This window comes from Kogia breviceps, chromosome 7, assembly GCF_026419965.1.
Source record: "Kogia breviceps isolate mKogBre1 chromosome 7, mKogBre1 haplotype 1, whole genome shotgun sequence".
In the NCBI taxonomy this organism is placed as follows: Eukaryota; Metazoa; Chordata; class Mammalia; order Artiodactyla; family Physeteridae; genus Kogia; species Kogia breviceps.
In genome coordinates, this window is record NC_081316.1 from 113,371,657 (window position 1) to 113,388,079 (window position 16,423).

At 41.1% G+C, this 16,423-nt stretch overlaps 1 protein-coding gene across 4 annotated transcripts in view; it reads right to left on the bottom strand.

Moving 5' to 3' along the window:
• The window catches only part of CDON (cell adhesion associated, oncogene regulated), a 99,059-nt gene that overhangs the window by 32,790 nt on the left and 49,846 nt on the right, over positions 1-16,423 (bottom strand). For all 4 annotated transcript variants that reach the window (XM_059068472.2, XM_059068473.2, XM_067039261.1 and 1 more), the window contains exons 8-11: positions 12,867-13,220; positions 7,278-7,567; positions 5,497-5,671; positions 3,210-3,338 (exon numbers count right to left, since the gene is read on the bottom strand). In XM_059068472.2, coding sequence (XP_058924455.1) covers positions 3,210-3,338; positions 5,497-5,671; positions 7,278-7,567; positions 12,867-13,220 — 948 coding nt within the window. The remainder of the gene's footprint in view (positions 1-3,209; positions 3,339-5,496; positions 5,672-7,277; positions 7,568-12,866; positions 13,221-16,423) is intronic.

Here is a 16,423-nt window from a genome sequence, read left to right on the forward strand (position 1 = left end):
TACTCGGTGCTTCAAGTCTGACTGTGGTTAAAATTTACAGTAAATTTTCAAAATGATGTGTTACTTAAATGTTTTTCTTTACCCATCCAAGCTACAGAAAGAAAACATATTCAGCAAACGATCTACAGATTATTATATTAGCTATTACTATTGTAGCCTATCATAATCAGTAATGTAGCTATTACTTTTGTAGGAATGCTACTCCAAAAAACAAGACTGTAAGCAGTAAATAGGGATAAAACTTAATCAATAATATCAATACTAATAAAAATGGGAGGAGAGAAAGCAGGAAGGCAGGATGTGCAGTTAAGTAAAGAGACAAGTGCTATCAGGAAACTGATAATCCACTTGATCATGCACCTGACCTTGTAGAAAAAGGGGGTCAGAGAGCTACTGTCTGGCAGTTTTCAGTTAGCACTGCCAAGGGGAGGGGATGTCCTAGTCCCCAAATAGGACGGTTTCGATTCTGTGGCAGGTGGAAACCTCAGCAGTGAGTTCATCAGTCATTTAAACCGTGTACCTAACACTTGTTGCTGACCAAGCCATCTTGTGGTTATAACGGGCTTCCCATTTGGTCCCTAAAGGAAAGGATGCAGATAGAAACAATCTGGTTTGTATGACAGTTACATTAAACTGCCCATTTCAGTTTACATTAATCACCTGAGAATTCTGTAAGAGTGAGCTGGTTCTCAAGAGACCAACTATCCTTTGGCATGCTAACAATCAAGTTTCTAGAGCTAAAACAAGGAGGACCAACTCTGGGCCACGGTTACATTACTCTGGTGAATTACTCAGGGAGCCCTGTCTCTGTCCAGCCTGGGCCTGGCCTCATGCAACACCCCTCTGTCTCAACACCTCTTCAATCTGACTACAAATACACAAGAACAAAATCATGTTGCACACGGTACCTGCATGGAGAAAACTGTGGCATTTTAAAAATAAACTGCTTAATGGATAAAAAAGAGGAAGATATTCAAAGCAGGCAACTTGGCATGATACTTACTGTATTCCTTTCAAGTTAGAAAGCAATGGAAACAGAACGAAGAGAGGTGTTAGTGAATCTCTTTTTTTTAATACCAGAAAACCAAACAACTTCCTACGTTGACTCACGTGAGGTTAAAACTCATCAAAGAATACCACAGACCAAATAGAAAAAGAAAGTTATTAGGGGAAAATCTCTACTGAGAAGAATATCATCAATATCTAAAAGAAATAGTGTGTAACTGTTAGGAGATAAAAGAAAGAATACTGCTCTTGGCGTTCAGATATCTGACTGTGAATAGCAGTTCCACCACCTTCTGGATGGTGGATGATGATGATCTTTCTGGATGATCTTAGGCTGCATAACCTCCTTGAGAGTCTCAGTTTCCTGATTTGTAAAAGAGTTATGCTACCTTCCTCACAGGGGTGTTGTGAAGATTAAATAAATCACTTCTTTGTGGTTATCTCCACTTGGATAACTCCAAACTCATGATTTCCAGAACAGAATCCACAATCTTCACCTAAAGAATTCTTATTACCTATCTTGGTAAATGGTCCAAGTTGCCCAAGCCCAAGTCACCATATTTTTCCCTCTCATTCAGTGTAGATTCAACTCCCTTTATCTCTCACCCGTGTCCTCCTTCTCCACTCACACTGCCACTATCTTTATTTCTAAGCCTCACCTGTTGCCACTCCTACTGTCCCGTCTCTAAAATCCTTCGGGCTTCTTCATAGCTTCTGGGGAAAGACTACATTTTTAAGTACATCATATACGGCACCCGCCCACCTCCCCCCTGTGGCATCACTTCACACGGCAACCAGTCACGCTCCATAACGTCTCTGAATCTCTAAATGAAATAGAACATGTCATTCATCTGTCTCTGCACAAGGAGGGGTCTCTGCCTAGAACTGCTTCTCCTGTTTCTTCATCGAGCGGGAACATCTTTGAGGCTTAGCTCAGGACGCCTCTCATTACCACTGGGCCTCCTTCATAGCAAGTGAGTGATTTAGATATTTCTCTTCTGACCTCAAAACAACAAGGGTGGAATCAAAATCACCGTTATGGGTTAATTTGTCTGTCTTCCCTGCTATATTGCTATTGGTTTACTTGTCTGTATCATCCACTATATACTGTAAACTTCTCCAAGGGCAAGATTTATTTTATCTCTGCTGCTCCAGCATTTAGTACAATGTGTTTAGTCATAAGGTTTTTGTTCTTCCGATGTCAGTTTTACACCTATGAAGCTGACACTCCTATATCTGCTTAAGGAAGCGGAAAGGTTCCTCCGAAGTAAAAGGACTCAAGAAAAAGCAGCTCATGATATTCAAGATGCAGAGGTGCTCCAGAGGGGTGTTCAAATGTTATGGCTTGCTTTTGTCTGAAGCCAATGCATGGAAGACTATAAAAATAGGGAAGAGGGCTTCCCTGGTGGCGCAGCGGTGGAGAGTCCGCCTGCCGATGCAGGGGACACGGGTTCGTGCCCTGGTCTGGGAAGATCCCACATGTCGCGGAGCGGCTGGGCCCGTGAGCCATGGCCACTGAGCCTGCGCGTCCGGAGCCTGTGCTCCGCAACGGGAGAGGCCACAACGGTGAGAGGCCCGCGTACCGCAAAAAAAAAAAAAAAAAAAAAAAAAAATAGGGAAGAGAAGCTTGAAAATTCTTAGAGCTCAGCAATAAAATGTTAAGCCTTCCCTAGATCACAAAAAGCACATTATGCTGTAACAGTAGAATTCATGTGTGATTAAGTACTAAAAAGAAGTCTTTTGAAAATTCTACTGCTACGGCATCTAAAAACCGTAAGATATAACAATAATGCTGAGTATGCCATGTAGTCCATTCAATAAAAAAAACTAAATCTTACTCTAGGTACCATCATACGTTTTGACAAATCATTTTTTAAAAAAAAGTCAGATGTTCAGAGTTCAAATGTAAATTTGGTTTCCTTGCCAGAGAGGAGACAGAAAAATCCCTTTTGTGAGTTATAAAAACTTAGTATCATTAACATGTTGAATTTGAGTTTAAATACAAACCATGGTACTGGGTTACCAAGATCTGAATATAGGACATTTAAAAAATGGTTGAAATAGAACCTAAAAGAGCTGTATGGTAGGATATAATCTGAATAGTAAACAAACACCCTGCGCCACTCCACCCCCCAAATAATCTGAAACAGGTCAGTAACATCTGAAAACAAGCAAAATGAATAAATGAAGGGTCGTCTCTTTACCTCCACTGTGCCTGGAGGGATCTGTGAGTATCACTCCAAAGTTGTCTGCAGCCTCTGAAACAACAGGGCGCTTAGGGATGCCGACAGGTGGAGAGGAGGCCTGGGTGTTTTTGGATGATGTCGTTTTCTCTAGAAAGGTATTATAATAATAATATAATATAATATAATATAATATAGTATAGTATAATATAAGCATCTATGTATAAGTAAGAAAAGATACTATGAAACTCACCTGCCATATAGATATAAATATATAAACTTATCGTTACAGTGTCTAAATTTAAAACCTACATTGTAATTACTTAGCTAATATGAGGAATTAACTTTAAAAATTACTTTGGCTTTTTGTGGTACCTATAACTAAAATGTGTCTTTCTTCACCAGGCCAGCTTTAATTTACACATAGAAAAAATGACACAAGTGAAAAAGTCAAATGACTAGAGTGAAGGTTTTCAAACTATTCACCCATTTTTCTTTTTACTGTACATATTTCTTAATTCTGACACATAAATTCATTATTTAAGAGCTTCTGTTAAGCTTCTTCACGAGAAAGCTGTCATGTTAAGTTTTAAAACTTCAAGAGGCAAAAAGTGAAATTGGGTGATTGTTTTAAAACTGAAATACATGCTTACTACTCAGTATTCAGGTCAGACTTACTATTCAGGTCAGACTTTATAAACAACTAAGGACTAATTACGGGAGTTAACTCAAAATACATTTCAAATAAGAAATACTCATTATTTTTCAGGCCAGACTCAGTAATTAGATAAAAGGGTCTTTTTCCTTTTTTTCTCTTTAATTAATTAATTAAATTCTTTTTGGCTGCACTGGTCTTTGTTGCTGGGCGTGGGCTTCCCCTAGTTGCGGCGAGCGGGGGCTACTCCGTTGCGGTGTGTGGGCTTTTCATTGTAGCGGCTTCTCTTGTGCAGCACAGGCTCTAGGTGCGCGGGCTTCAGTAGTTGTGGCACACGGGCTCAGTAGTTGTGGGGCACGGGCTTAGTTGCTCTGCGGCATGTAGGATCTTCCCGGACCAGGGCTTGAACCTGTGTCCCCTGCATTGGCAGGTGGATTCTTAACCACTGCACCAGCAGGGAAATCCGAAAGGATCTTTTTCAAAAGCCAATAGACAATTTCTTCTCAATCATCAGAACTCCTTTTTAATACTGTGCCACCCTAAGAATACTCCTCTCCCCAGTTCCCATCTCTGCTCACTGAAGTCTTTTTGTTCATTTATGGCCAACCTGCAATGGCATCTTTTCAATCAGGCTACCCTCACAAGCTACCCCACAGCAAGACTATCCTCTGGCATCTTCTCTGTAAGTCTTTCCTAGTCCTTGTCAGATCTGGTTTCTCTCCCTATTCCCTTGCCCTCCTCCAGTCTATCCTTACCCTACACCCAGTATGTCCCATTGAAACACACAACAGGTTGTGTCACAACTCTGCTCAAAACCCTCCAAAGCTTCTGGCTCACTCAGGGTCAAAGTCAGTGTCCTTGCAGGGTGGACAACATACTTAGTGCTTTGGCCACTCTGCCATCTCCCTGAGCGTTCTCCCCTCCCCACTTACTTTACTCCCACCACTATGGCCCCTCAGTGTTCCTAGGGCACACCAAGTACACCCACCCCAGGGCCTTTGCACTTGCTATCCTCTCTACTGGGATGTTCTTGCCCTAGATACCCACATGGTTTTCACACACCTCCTTAAAGTTCTGCTCTGCTGTCAACTACTCATTGAGGAGTTCTTTGGCCACCTGCTCAAATTGTGACAACTGCTATCTCATACACTTCCTATACTATACCAATCCCTTAATTTATTTCTCCTGTTAACACTCACCACCTACTAATGTTCTTATAACTTATCTCTCCCAACTAGAATGGAAGCTCCATGAGGGCAAAGAAGTACTGTCTATTTTGTTTATTGCCTGGCACAGAGAAGCCATTCAGTAAATATTAGCTGAACTGAAATTTTGCCTTGAGTTGGTATTTATGTATATATGTTACCTTTCTTAACAAACTAGAAGCTCCAATAGGATGGACCTTGTCTTGATCATCTTCATTTTCCCTGCATCACCTAGCCTACTGTCTTACCTATAACAAGCCCTCAAGAATATCTGTGAAATACTGGATGGAACAGAAGAATACGACCATCCAAATGTGGCCTCGAAAGTTACTATAAAAGGTTTATTTGGTAAATTTATAAACAAGAATCTCTACTACCCCAAAAGACACTTATTATTAAGGTGACATCAAGACAGCCAACTTCTTCCACTTAAGAAGATGATATTCACCTTTGCTGGTTCGGAAGGTGAGCATGGCAGGCTGTCCTTCACCTGCTGCACTCCTTGCCACCATCAAAACTTCGTAGAGACTCGATGGCTCCAGTTCCGTTAAATGGAGCTCATTTTCACTTCCTGGGACTCGAACCGTGTGCCATCTTCCCACCACGCCAATACCATCTTCCAGCTACTCAAGGGAAAACAAGGCATTTTTTTAAAAAAATGAGATACAGGGCAGAAGAATCTTTCATTCCAACTGGATAAAAACTAGAAGTCATTCAATTCCAGATGAATTTTGGGGAAGTAATACACTATCGAAAGTGAAAGAGATGTAACCCCTCTCCACATTAAGAAATAGAAGGAGACCTATAGCAAGAACTTAGGGATTCTCACTGCGCAAAGACTCCTGCTCCGTTAGCTGCCACTAACTTACGGCCTCAAGCAAGTTATTTGATCACCCAGTTTGTTTCCTTTTCTTGTAATGGAAACAATGCTCCTTTCTTACTGGGCTAATGGGAGAATTAAATAAGTATACAATAACATGTATTAATGATAATATATACTATGCATAATATATGATAAATCAAAACATATATTATGTATGTCTATACGTGTATAAATTATATAATTATGCATTATATATTTCCAACAGTCTTGCTTCATGTCTTGACACTGTTCAGTGTGAGCTCGAGGAAACAGAAAGAGATCCAATCCGTTGGGTCTTGATTAACGGAACCAAGAGCCAACATTACATGGCAAGTTTCACGTGGATAAGAATATCAGTGAAACTATCTGCATCTAGAATCATCAGGTTACAAACAGTGAATAAACTCTCAAATATCACCATGTTAATTTTTCCAGATATTGAAAATATTACTATAAGGGGAGGGATGGAGTGGGAGGCTGGGGTTAGCAGATGTAAGCTTTTATACACAGGATGGATAAACAACAAGGTCCTACTGCATAGCACAGGGAACTATATCCAATATCCTGTGATAAGCCATAATGGAAAAGAATATGAAAAAAAGAATATCTATAGGTATAACTGAATCACTTTGCTGTACAGCAGTAATTAACACAACATTGTAAATCAACTATACTTCAATTAAAAAATACCTAAAGAAAAAATATTATTGTTAAATTATGGATACCAAAATGTCTTGAACATAGAAAATTATTTTAAATATGAGTGCATCTCCTCCCATTTCCTTTACAGTCTCATTAAACAAAGAGGGGAGATTTTTTTTCATTTTGCTTTAATAGAAGCCTGTGGATGAAAAACATCATCTGAAAATTCAACTGAGACAATCAAGGTTTACCATAATAAATGACCAGACAATGTAAGGTTTTAATACAATTAAGAAGAGAACTTGAAATGAAAACATTTGTCAGAGATTATAAGGCACAACTTTGTTCGAACAGTTGTTTCTAATAAGAAACTGCTTTTTTACTAAATAAACTGCACGCTGCCATCTCAGAGAGGGAAGGAATTACTTTTTAAAAATTGGTTTATAGAACTTTATACCCAAGGGGTTAAAATATCTGATTAAAAATGTCTAAAAGTTACTGGGTTCTTGGAATCCCAATTTGAGGGGAAATTATGTGTACTTCATTCTTACTGCTTTTATAAGACTGGTAAACCCAGCGTGATTCCTGGCATTTCTCTCCCAAACTCATCATTCTGGGACACCCCTGTTTCCTGCCACTCCACAAATGTGAAAGATAATAAGCATGTGTTATACACAGGATGGGAAGGTGTGAGAAGGGAAAGAGGATAAATGAGAAGACATTACCTTTCGATACTTCACAAAATAGGCATTGACGGGCAGCCCGCCATCCTTCCCCGCCCTCCAGACCAGGCTGTACGTATCTGGTGTGTGCGTCTGTGGGGGGCTCAGAATGATGGGGGCATCGGGGACAGAGGCACCACTAGCATTTTTCTCTGATGATGATTCTGTAGCACTGGAATGTTCCCTCAATGGAAATGAGCTCAACAGTCCAGTTTCTGAACTATCACTTTTATCATTCTGACTGGGATCAGAAGGTGTGACTCTTTCTGCTTTTGTGTTTATTTCAAAAGGAACTGCGGGAAAAGGGAGAAAGAAAAAGAGGAGATAGAAGAAATTCATTATTTCAGGGTCTCTCATACAGTGATCTAACACACCGTCAGCACAGTTTGAGCCCTAGAAGTTAAAGTAGATAACATTTCAATTTATGATTCATGGAAACATCTAATCTCCAGTAGCCATCTCTTATTCATGAAGGAGCAAATTAATTGTCTGAAAAATCCGTTCTATGATGCAGGAGTTTAGTAGCTGAAAGGATGCCATTCTTCCTTGCTCCACACCAGCGTTCCCTCTTTTACAACAGCAATGTGCTAGTAGTGTAACCTCAGAAGATTTTAAGTTGGAGAACAACTTTAACTCTAGTTGGTAAATGAAACACAGTCAGTAATTCATTCCCTTGGGAACAAAGTAAAATAAATAGTAAAGAAAAGGTCAAGAGTCAGGCTATTTCCTACTGCATAGCTAGTCTCCAAAGATATCTCAATATTCACACCCTTGAGCAGTCCCCTCCCACGCTGAACCCCGGCTGCCCTGTGACTCGTTTTAACCGACGCCAGGCCCAAGAGAGGCTGCCCTCTTCCACGCTTAAGCCTTAAGAAGGCCTGGCACCCCTACTATAGTGCTGCCACATACAGATAGATGCCCAAGCTAGCCGTGGAGAGGGGTGATGGGGGGGAGGGAGAGGGGGAGATGGGGAGAGAGGGAGAGGGAGGGGACGTGGGTGGGGTCCAGCCCTTACAAAGATGCCACACATGTGAGTGAAGCCACTTTGGCTGTTCCAGTCCCAGGTGCCTCTGATTACAAGGCGCTAAGAGACTCCAAGTAAGGCCTGCAGAACTGCCCAGCTGCATCTAGTTAACCCACAGAATTGTCAGGTAATAAAGGAGCTGTTGTTTTAAGTTGTTCACCTTTGGGGGTAGTTATACAACAACAGATAACTAAATACCTACCCTACACACGTAAGACAAACCACAGGCAAGAAGCGGGAAGAAATGAAGCAAGACTAGAAAGGATAAAGGACGAATTTACTTGTTTCCAAACGAGCCCTCTTTGCGGACAGAACACAAGGTTGGCTTAAGAAATTGCCAATCTATATCATACTAAGTGAAATAGTCAGAAAGAGATAAACAAATACCATATGATATCACTTACATGTGTAATCTAAAATACGATGCAAATGAGCTCATCTATGCCACAGAAACGGACTCAGACATAGAGAACAGACCTGTGGTCGCCAAGGGGGCAGGGGTGGAGGAGGGAAGGATTGGGAGTTTGGGATTAGTGGTTGCAAACTATTATATATAGAATGGATAAACAACAAGGTCCTACTGTACAGCACAGGGAACTATACTCAATATCCTGTGATAAACCATAATGCAAAAGAACATGAAAAATAATGTATATGTATAACCGAATCACTTTGCTGTACAGTGGAAATTAACATCACATTGTAAATCGACTATCCTTCAATAAAATAAATTTTTAAAAAGAATTTGCCAATCTAAAGATAAAACAGGCAGACAGCCTTAATACTTATTACTATGAGCATACAGAATCTATACAGGAAGGTAAAAATAATCTATTTGCACTGAAAAAAATAAACTGGTCACCTACACCCGAAAAGAATTACAGAGCACATATTATGTGCCAAGCATTGCGCCAGACACTTAATAACCATCATCCCACTTAATTCTCAAAACAACATTCTTAGGTAGATGGTAATATACCCACTTTACAGAAGAAGAAAGTCGGGTTCTGAGAGATTAAGTGACAACAGCTGGCAGGAGAATGTTAGAGGTGCTGCAGTGAAAGAATGAGAGAGCAATTTATGAAAACAAATAAACTGCCAGCACAATAAAACCCGAGAGTTGCCAGCCTAGTTCCTCTACAGCACTATTAATACTGGCAATGAAAAGTCTCCTACTTTTGTGGAGGAAGGGAGCTGAGGAAACAACAGCAGAGTTTCTTTTCCACAATGAAGTCGGATTTCTGGTGAAAGGTGGGAGTGTATTAGGAGAACTACTGCAGTTTCATAGAGAACCGACCAAAAAACAGGACTAACAGTGCAAGGCCGGTTCTCTGGTTCTCTGTTTGTTTAAAGGAGAGAAAAGGTGTCTCAGAAGCATCCTCCATCAAAGAAAACAAGAAGCTAGTGGGAAAATAATATAGAAGAAAGCTCATTAAGTTCACTGAGACAGCTTCCAAATATTGCTCCTGGAACAGTCGTGTTTATCTAGTGAGTCAGAATGCGGGCTGGATGTGAAGGGTGTGGTCGAGAGCCTGTTAATGCAGAGATGGACTCGAGCAAGTAGAGGCAATTAGCTGTGGTTTAGGGCAGTGGAGAAGGACCTTTTAATCATTAGTGTTTCATGGATCCTCTGGGCAGGTCACCACTGGGAAGTGGTATTTGGCTGTAGAAGAGTTTGAATACCACACGCCTCAGTTTATACAGAGGCATGAGAAGAAATGTTATGCTACAGCCTGTGTCTACTACAGGAGTATCAAAATGCCACTCGTGTTCAGGCTGCAATGAAACTTTTCCATAACTTTTAGCGAAAAGGGGATTCAATTAATTTTTTTTTTTTTTTTTTTTTTTTTTGCGGTACGCGGGCCTCTCACTGTTGTGGCCTCTCCCGTGGCGGAGCACAGGCTCCGGACGCGCAGGCGCAGTGGCCATGGCTCACGGGCCCAGCCGCCCCGCGGCATGTGGGATCCTCCCGGACCGGGGCACGAACCCGTGTCCCCTGCATCGGCAGGCGGATTCTCAACCACTGCACCACCAGGGAAGCCCTCAATTAATTTTTTACTACTATTCCCGATAACAGAATTTGAACACTCACAGACACTAGATACAATTCATAAGGCCTTCACAGTACTTTCCTAAGGTGCTTCACATACACGATCTCAATTTATCTTCAAAATAACTCTGTGAAATGGTCAGAAGAGACATCTGGCATTTTTTAAGGTAGAACGTTTTTTGAATTGGAAAACAGATTGATAAAACTCTGGCTTTCTAAGTACTATAACGATGGCAATGTCTATGTATGAATTAATGACTCTGCGTTGAAACCAGTTCAACAGGGAATGGAACCAGATCTGCCAAAGTTGTTCCCACTGTGACCACTCAAACCAGCAACCCCACCCTAAACTATTCAGGACCCCAGGCCAACTCCCATTATAGTTTTGAAAAGTTACAACTCACTCTACAAATATTTATACATCCAGGACCTCAAAAACCCAAGGTCTCTGGAAAGAAAAGAAGGTGGGAGAGAGAGTCATCTTGCTTACTCCCTCCTTCATCAAGTAAAGGCTGCCAGCATGCTAGAATTTAATAATAAGCTCAGATTCTCATGGGAAGAAGCGCGTTGTTATGTGCTGTTCTGAGCTTTAATAGACTTAGCTAGACTTCAGTAATTACTATAGAGCATGTGAAAGAAGCAACGAAGGACCACTTAGGTAGGATGTAGCTCATGGGGTTACTATACATAAAAAATGGTATTTATCAAGACATAAGATCCTGGGAGTGAGGGGGATCTTAAAGATCTAGAAAGATCTAATCTAAACAAGTTATGTATCTTCTAAGGGCTTCAGATTTCTCATATTTAAACTGAGGGGCTTCCCTGGTGGCGCAGTGTTTGAGAATCTGTCTGCCAATGCAGGGGACACAGGTTCGAGCCCTGGGAAGGGGAAGATCCCACATGCCGTGGAGCAACTAAGCCCGTGAGCCACAACTACTGAGCCTGCGCATCTGGAGCCTGTGCCCCGCAACAAGAGAGTCTGCGACAGTGAAAGGCCGCGCACCGCGATGAACAGTGGCCCCCGCTTGCCGCAACTGGAGAAAGCCCTCGCAGAGAAACGAAGACCCAGCACAGCCAAATAAATAAATAAATAAAATTTAAAACTAAATAAATAAAGTGAGGCAGTTAGACAACTAGATACTTACCTAGTTCCATTAGCTATGACTGTGATGTCTGTGGCTCCCTTTACCCTTTATTTACATAAAATAATCACTTCAGGGACTTCCCTGGAGGTCCAGTGGTTAAGAATCTGCCCTCCAATGCAGGGGACGCAGGTTCGATCCCTGTTCGGGGAACCAAGATCCCACATGGCGCAGGGCAACTGAGCCTGCGCGCCACACCTGCTGAGCCCACGCGTTCTGGAGCCTGCACACCACAAATAGAGAGCAGCCCACACGCGGCAAAGAAGAGCCCGCATGCCACAACGAAAGATCCCACATGCCGCAACTAAGACCCGACACGGCCAAATAAATAAATCAATTTTTAAAAATAAAAAATTTAAAAGAAAATCACTTTAGCCAAATGATACCCAAGCACTGCCTGCATGACAGTTGTCTTACGGCTAACAATACTGAGCAGAGCCACTCCTATTTTCGCTTAGCAGAACAGATATATAAACACACACACGTACACATACATATCCACATCCGTATGTGTGTTTAAATTTATGCAACACTTAACTACCTTCTTTATTTAAGGATTATTAAGGTCTACTAGTATCAGGAACTATTTCTTCTTCCCTAAACACTACCAGGAAGAATAATTATAATTTAATAATAATTAGATAGTAGTCATTGTAACCTAATACGCAGTATTTATTGAAGGCATTCTACTTCCAGACATCATTCTAAGCACTTTACAGGTACAGACTCCTTGAATCCTCACACCAGCCCTATGAGTAGGGCACCCTCACCAATGCCCACTGATATAAGATTTGAATGTAGATTAAGTCAAATTTGAATTAATTTGAATAATACTGATATTCTATATACCAGTACTCCAAATTAAGTCATCATCACCCCAGATCTGTAAAATATAAAGAATATTATATTATACACCCTATTAGAACAATAACTTTGAATAAGCTTGAGGCAAATACACAGATGGGTGTGGTTGGACAGTACACGTGACTCAACATTCCCAATAAAAGCCAACTCTTTAGACTGAATACTATCCTTACTAAGGGCCCACTTGAAAATACCTGCAACGATATTTTCAGCTCAGAAAACCAAAAGCATTAATGCCCCAAAGAGGTCATACCTTGGGCTTGCTCCCAAATGCAAGTTATGTCCTATAGGAAACTACAAGCTTAACAAACCCACCAGAAGTGGAGACCAAGGTTCATCTGGTTCGCATAAGGCCAAATACCAAAAAATGCAATTCTACATTTCACTGTTGTTGGCAAATACATATATATATTAAGAGGTTGCTAGACTCATTAAAATCTACTTCAAATCATTTTATCCCCCACTATCAAAGGAAACCATTCACCTGGGAAAAGATACTAATGACAACTCACCAACAGTGAGGACGGCTTCCGACTGTGTGGTTCCGTGTGCGTTTGCAGCTTCGCAGGTGTACCTCCCAGCGTGTTCCCGAGTAACAGCCTGAATATATAGAGAGCTTGAGCCAGACTGGGACATGATGAAGTACACAGGCTCCGGGTCAGAACCCCCAGGTCTTGACAAGTACGGTTTTCGGGATTTAGATCTAAGAACTTGAGACAAATGGCTGGTCAGCAATCCATGCCTGTCGTACCAACGAATGGCTGGAACCGGCACCCCGGTGGCATTGCAGGACAAAGTCACGGAGTCTCCAGAGGCCACCTCTGCACTTGCTGGTGCTAAAATTATAACAGGCTTGAGTCCACTGTCTGTTAAAAAAAAAAGTAATTCACATAAATTAAGAACATTATAGTATCTACAACGCAAAATAATTTCATCCTATTACATAAATGTTGTGTCGCGTGCAAGTAGCTGTCTTAGAAACGCCTTTTCTATGTGTGTCTCTAAACAGTGTTTTACACGCAGAACAGTGTGGTGAACGTGTGTATTCACTGCAGTAACAGTGTTCGCAGTGTCATGAGCAAGTAGTAATGATAACAGTAATGATTAGAACAAAGATATCTCCTTCCTTGTTAGTTCGCTTCTCAACTTTCACCAACTAATGCAGTCCATAAAAAGTAGAATTTTTCATCGTGTGGGCTCCTAGACATTTCCTACATAGGTTGCCTGTCCTTCAGAAAGGAAGGAATGTATGTAAAGGAATCCGTAGAGAGTTCTCCAATTTGTATCCTCAGCGCATCTGACCATTGTAAACACAGAACATGTGAAGCCAAAACCTCAGACTTTAACATGAAAAAGGTGTAAAGAAGTATAAAACTAAATAATAGTCCTTCAAAAAGACGGTCAATTCCAGGGCGCAAAAATCTGATTATGAAAGTCCTGGGAGGGCTTCCCTGGTGGTGCAGTGGTTGAGAGTCCGCCTGCCGATGCAGGGCACACGGGTTCGTGCCCCGGTCCGGGAGGATCCCACGTGCCGCGGAGCGGCTGGGCCAGTGAGCCATGGCCGCTGAGCCTGCGCGTCCGGAGCCTGTGCTCCGCAACGGGAGAGGCCACAACAGTGAGAGGCCCGTGTACCACACACACACACACACACACACACACACACACACACACACACACAATCCTGGGAGAAAAACCTGTTCTGAATTACAGTTGACAAACATATTTCTGACCAAATACGTGAACAAATTTTTGTTTCTAAACAAGTGGCACCAACTCTTTCCTTTTGGTCCCAGGTATTTTTGGGGGTGTATTTTTAAGTGATCTCACAATGGAATATCGATGACAAATGACATTTTCTCCAGCACATCTTTCTCCTTTTCCAGTCCTACTTCCTGTGTTTGACACAGTCTATCAACAATGATCGGATTTCTGAATTTTTACTAACCTAAAAGTGTAAAATGCTTTCATGGGTCGTAACCTGCTTTTCCCTCAGTACTAATGAGGTTGACTATCTTTTCACATACTTATCTGCCACTCATTTTTCCTCCTCTGTCAAGTGCATTTTGTCCATTTTTCTATTGGATCCTTTATCCTTTTTGTAATGGTTCTGAATTCTTTGTAAGTACTAGATACTGCTCTTTTGTTAGTTACATGTTACTAGTATCTTCTCTGTTTATTGTTTTTCTTTTCATTTTTAATGGTATCTTTAAATAATAAGGATGCTTTAATTTTTTTTTTTTTTTTTTTTTTCTGTGGTACACGGGCCTCTCACTGCTGTGGCCTCTCCCGTTGCGGAGCACAGGCTCCGGACGCGCAGGCTCAGCGGCCATGGCTCACGGGCCCAGCCGCTCCGCGGCATGTGGGATCCTCCCGGACCGGGGCACGAACCCGTGTCCCCTGCATCGGCAGGCGGACTCTCAACCACTGCGCCACCAGGGAAGCCCAGGATGCTTTAATTTTAATGTAGTCATACCAATCTTTTCTTAAAAATTAGCCTAAAATGTCTTGTTGAAACCTTTTACCCAGCTCATATAGATATTCTACATTTTCTTCAAAAACTTTGCCATTTTGCCTTTCATATATAGGTCTTTAATCCACTGGAAATTTGTCTTTGTGTACAATGTGAGTTAGAGATTTAATTTCTTCTCCATTTTGATAACCAATTATCCTACAGCAAATCTTGAAATGGATATCCTCCCCTTGGTGACCTGCAATGCCACCTAAGTCAAATCCTTAGTGCAAATCCTTTTTGGTGGTCTCTGTCTTGTTCCAAGAGTCTATTTGTCTGTTCCTGCACCAATAATACAACACTGTCTTAATTACTATAGATTTTTGTGTATGTTCCAATATCTGGTAAAGCAAGGTCCCCACTTTCTTGTTCTTCTTTTAGAGTGTCTTTTAAATTACTTTTTCTGTCTGTTGCTAATTGTAATGGTTAATTTTCTGTGTCAACTTGACTGGGCTAAGGGATGCCCAGATAACTAGCTGTGTTTGTGAGCGTGTTTCCAGAAGAAATTAGCATCTGAATTGGTAAACCGAGTATAGCAGATGGCCCTCCCCAACGTGGGTGGGCGCCATGCAATCCGTTGAGGGCCTCAGTAGAACAAAAATGCAGAGGAAGGGCGAATTCTCTCTATGAGCTGAGCCATCCTTCTTCTGCGCTAGGACACTGGACATCAGTGCTCCTGGGCCTCTGGCTTTTGGACTTAGGTTGAGACTTATACCATCACTCCTCCTCCCACAGCTCAATTGCGTCATTGGCTTCCCTCCTTCTCCAGTACGTAGATGGCAGAATTATCCTCCATAACTGTGTGAGCCAGTTTCTATAATAAATCTCCTCCTATGTGTATATTATATATCCTCTTGTGTTTTGTTTCTCTAGAGAAACCTGGCTAATACACTCGCACATAGAAAGGCAACATTCTTGTTTATTGGTCTTTATCCAGCCACCTTGCTAAAAGCTTTTATTATTTCTAACAATTTGCCAACAAACCATTGAGGATTCTCTATATTGACAACCATAGCAGCTGTGAGTGAGTAACGATTGAGTTTTCTTTCTCTCTCATCCTTACACCTTTCATTTCTTTTTCTTGTCATTCTGTACTGATTAGAATCTCCACTATGATGGCAACTAAAAGAGATTTTAAAGGGAATGCTTAAACATTTCGCCATTAAAAGTAATGTTTCCTGTGAGTTTTTGTTAGATACTCTTTATCAAGTTAAGAAAGTTCCTTCTATTTCTGTTTTCCTAAGAGTGTCTATCATGGATACTGAATTATGTCAGATGGGTTTTTTTGCGTCTATGGAGATAATCATATTGTTTTTCTCCTTTATTCATTAAATAGGATGAATAATACTTTAAATTTTCTGATTGATTACTGGGATAACTCCTTAGTTAAACTTTACCTTTACTGATCCTATTTTATCTTCATTTTCTATTTAATTGATTTCTGCCCATATCTTTATTTTCTCCTTTCTTCTGTTTTCTTTAAATCTATTCTGTTATTTTACTTAGTTCACTAATTTTCAGTTTTACTAGCTTTCTTTTATAAGCATTTAAGGCTATAAA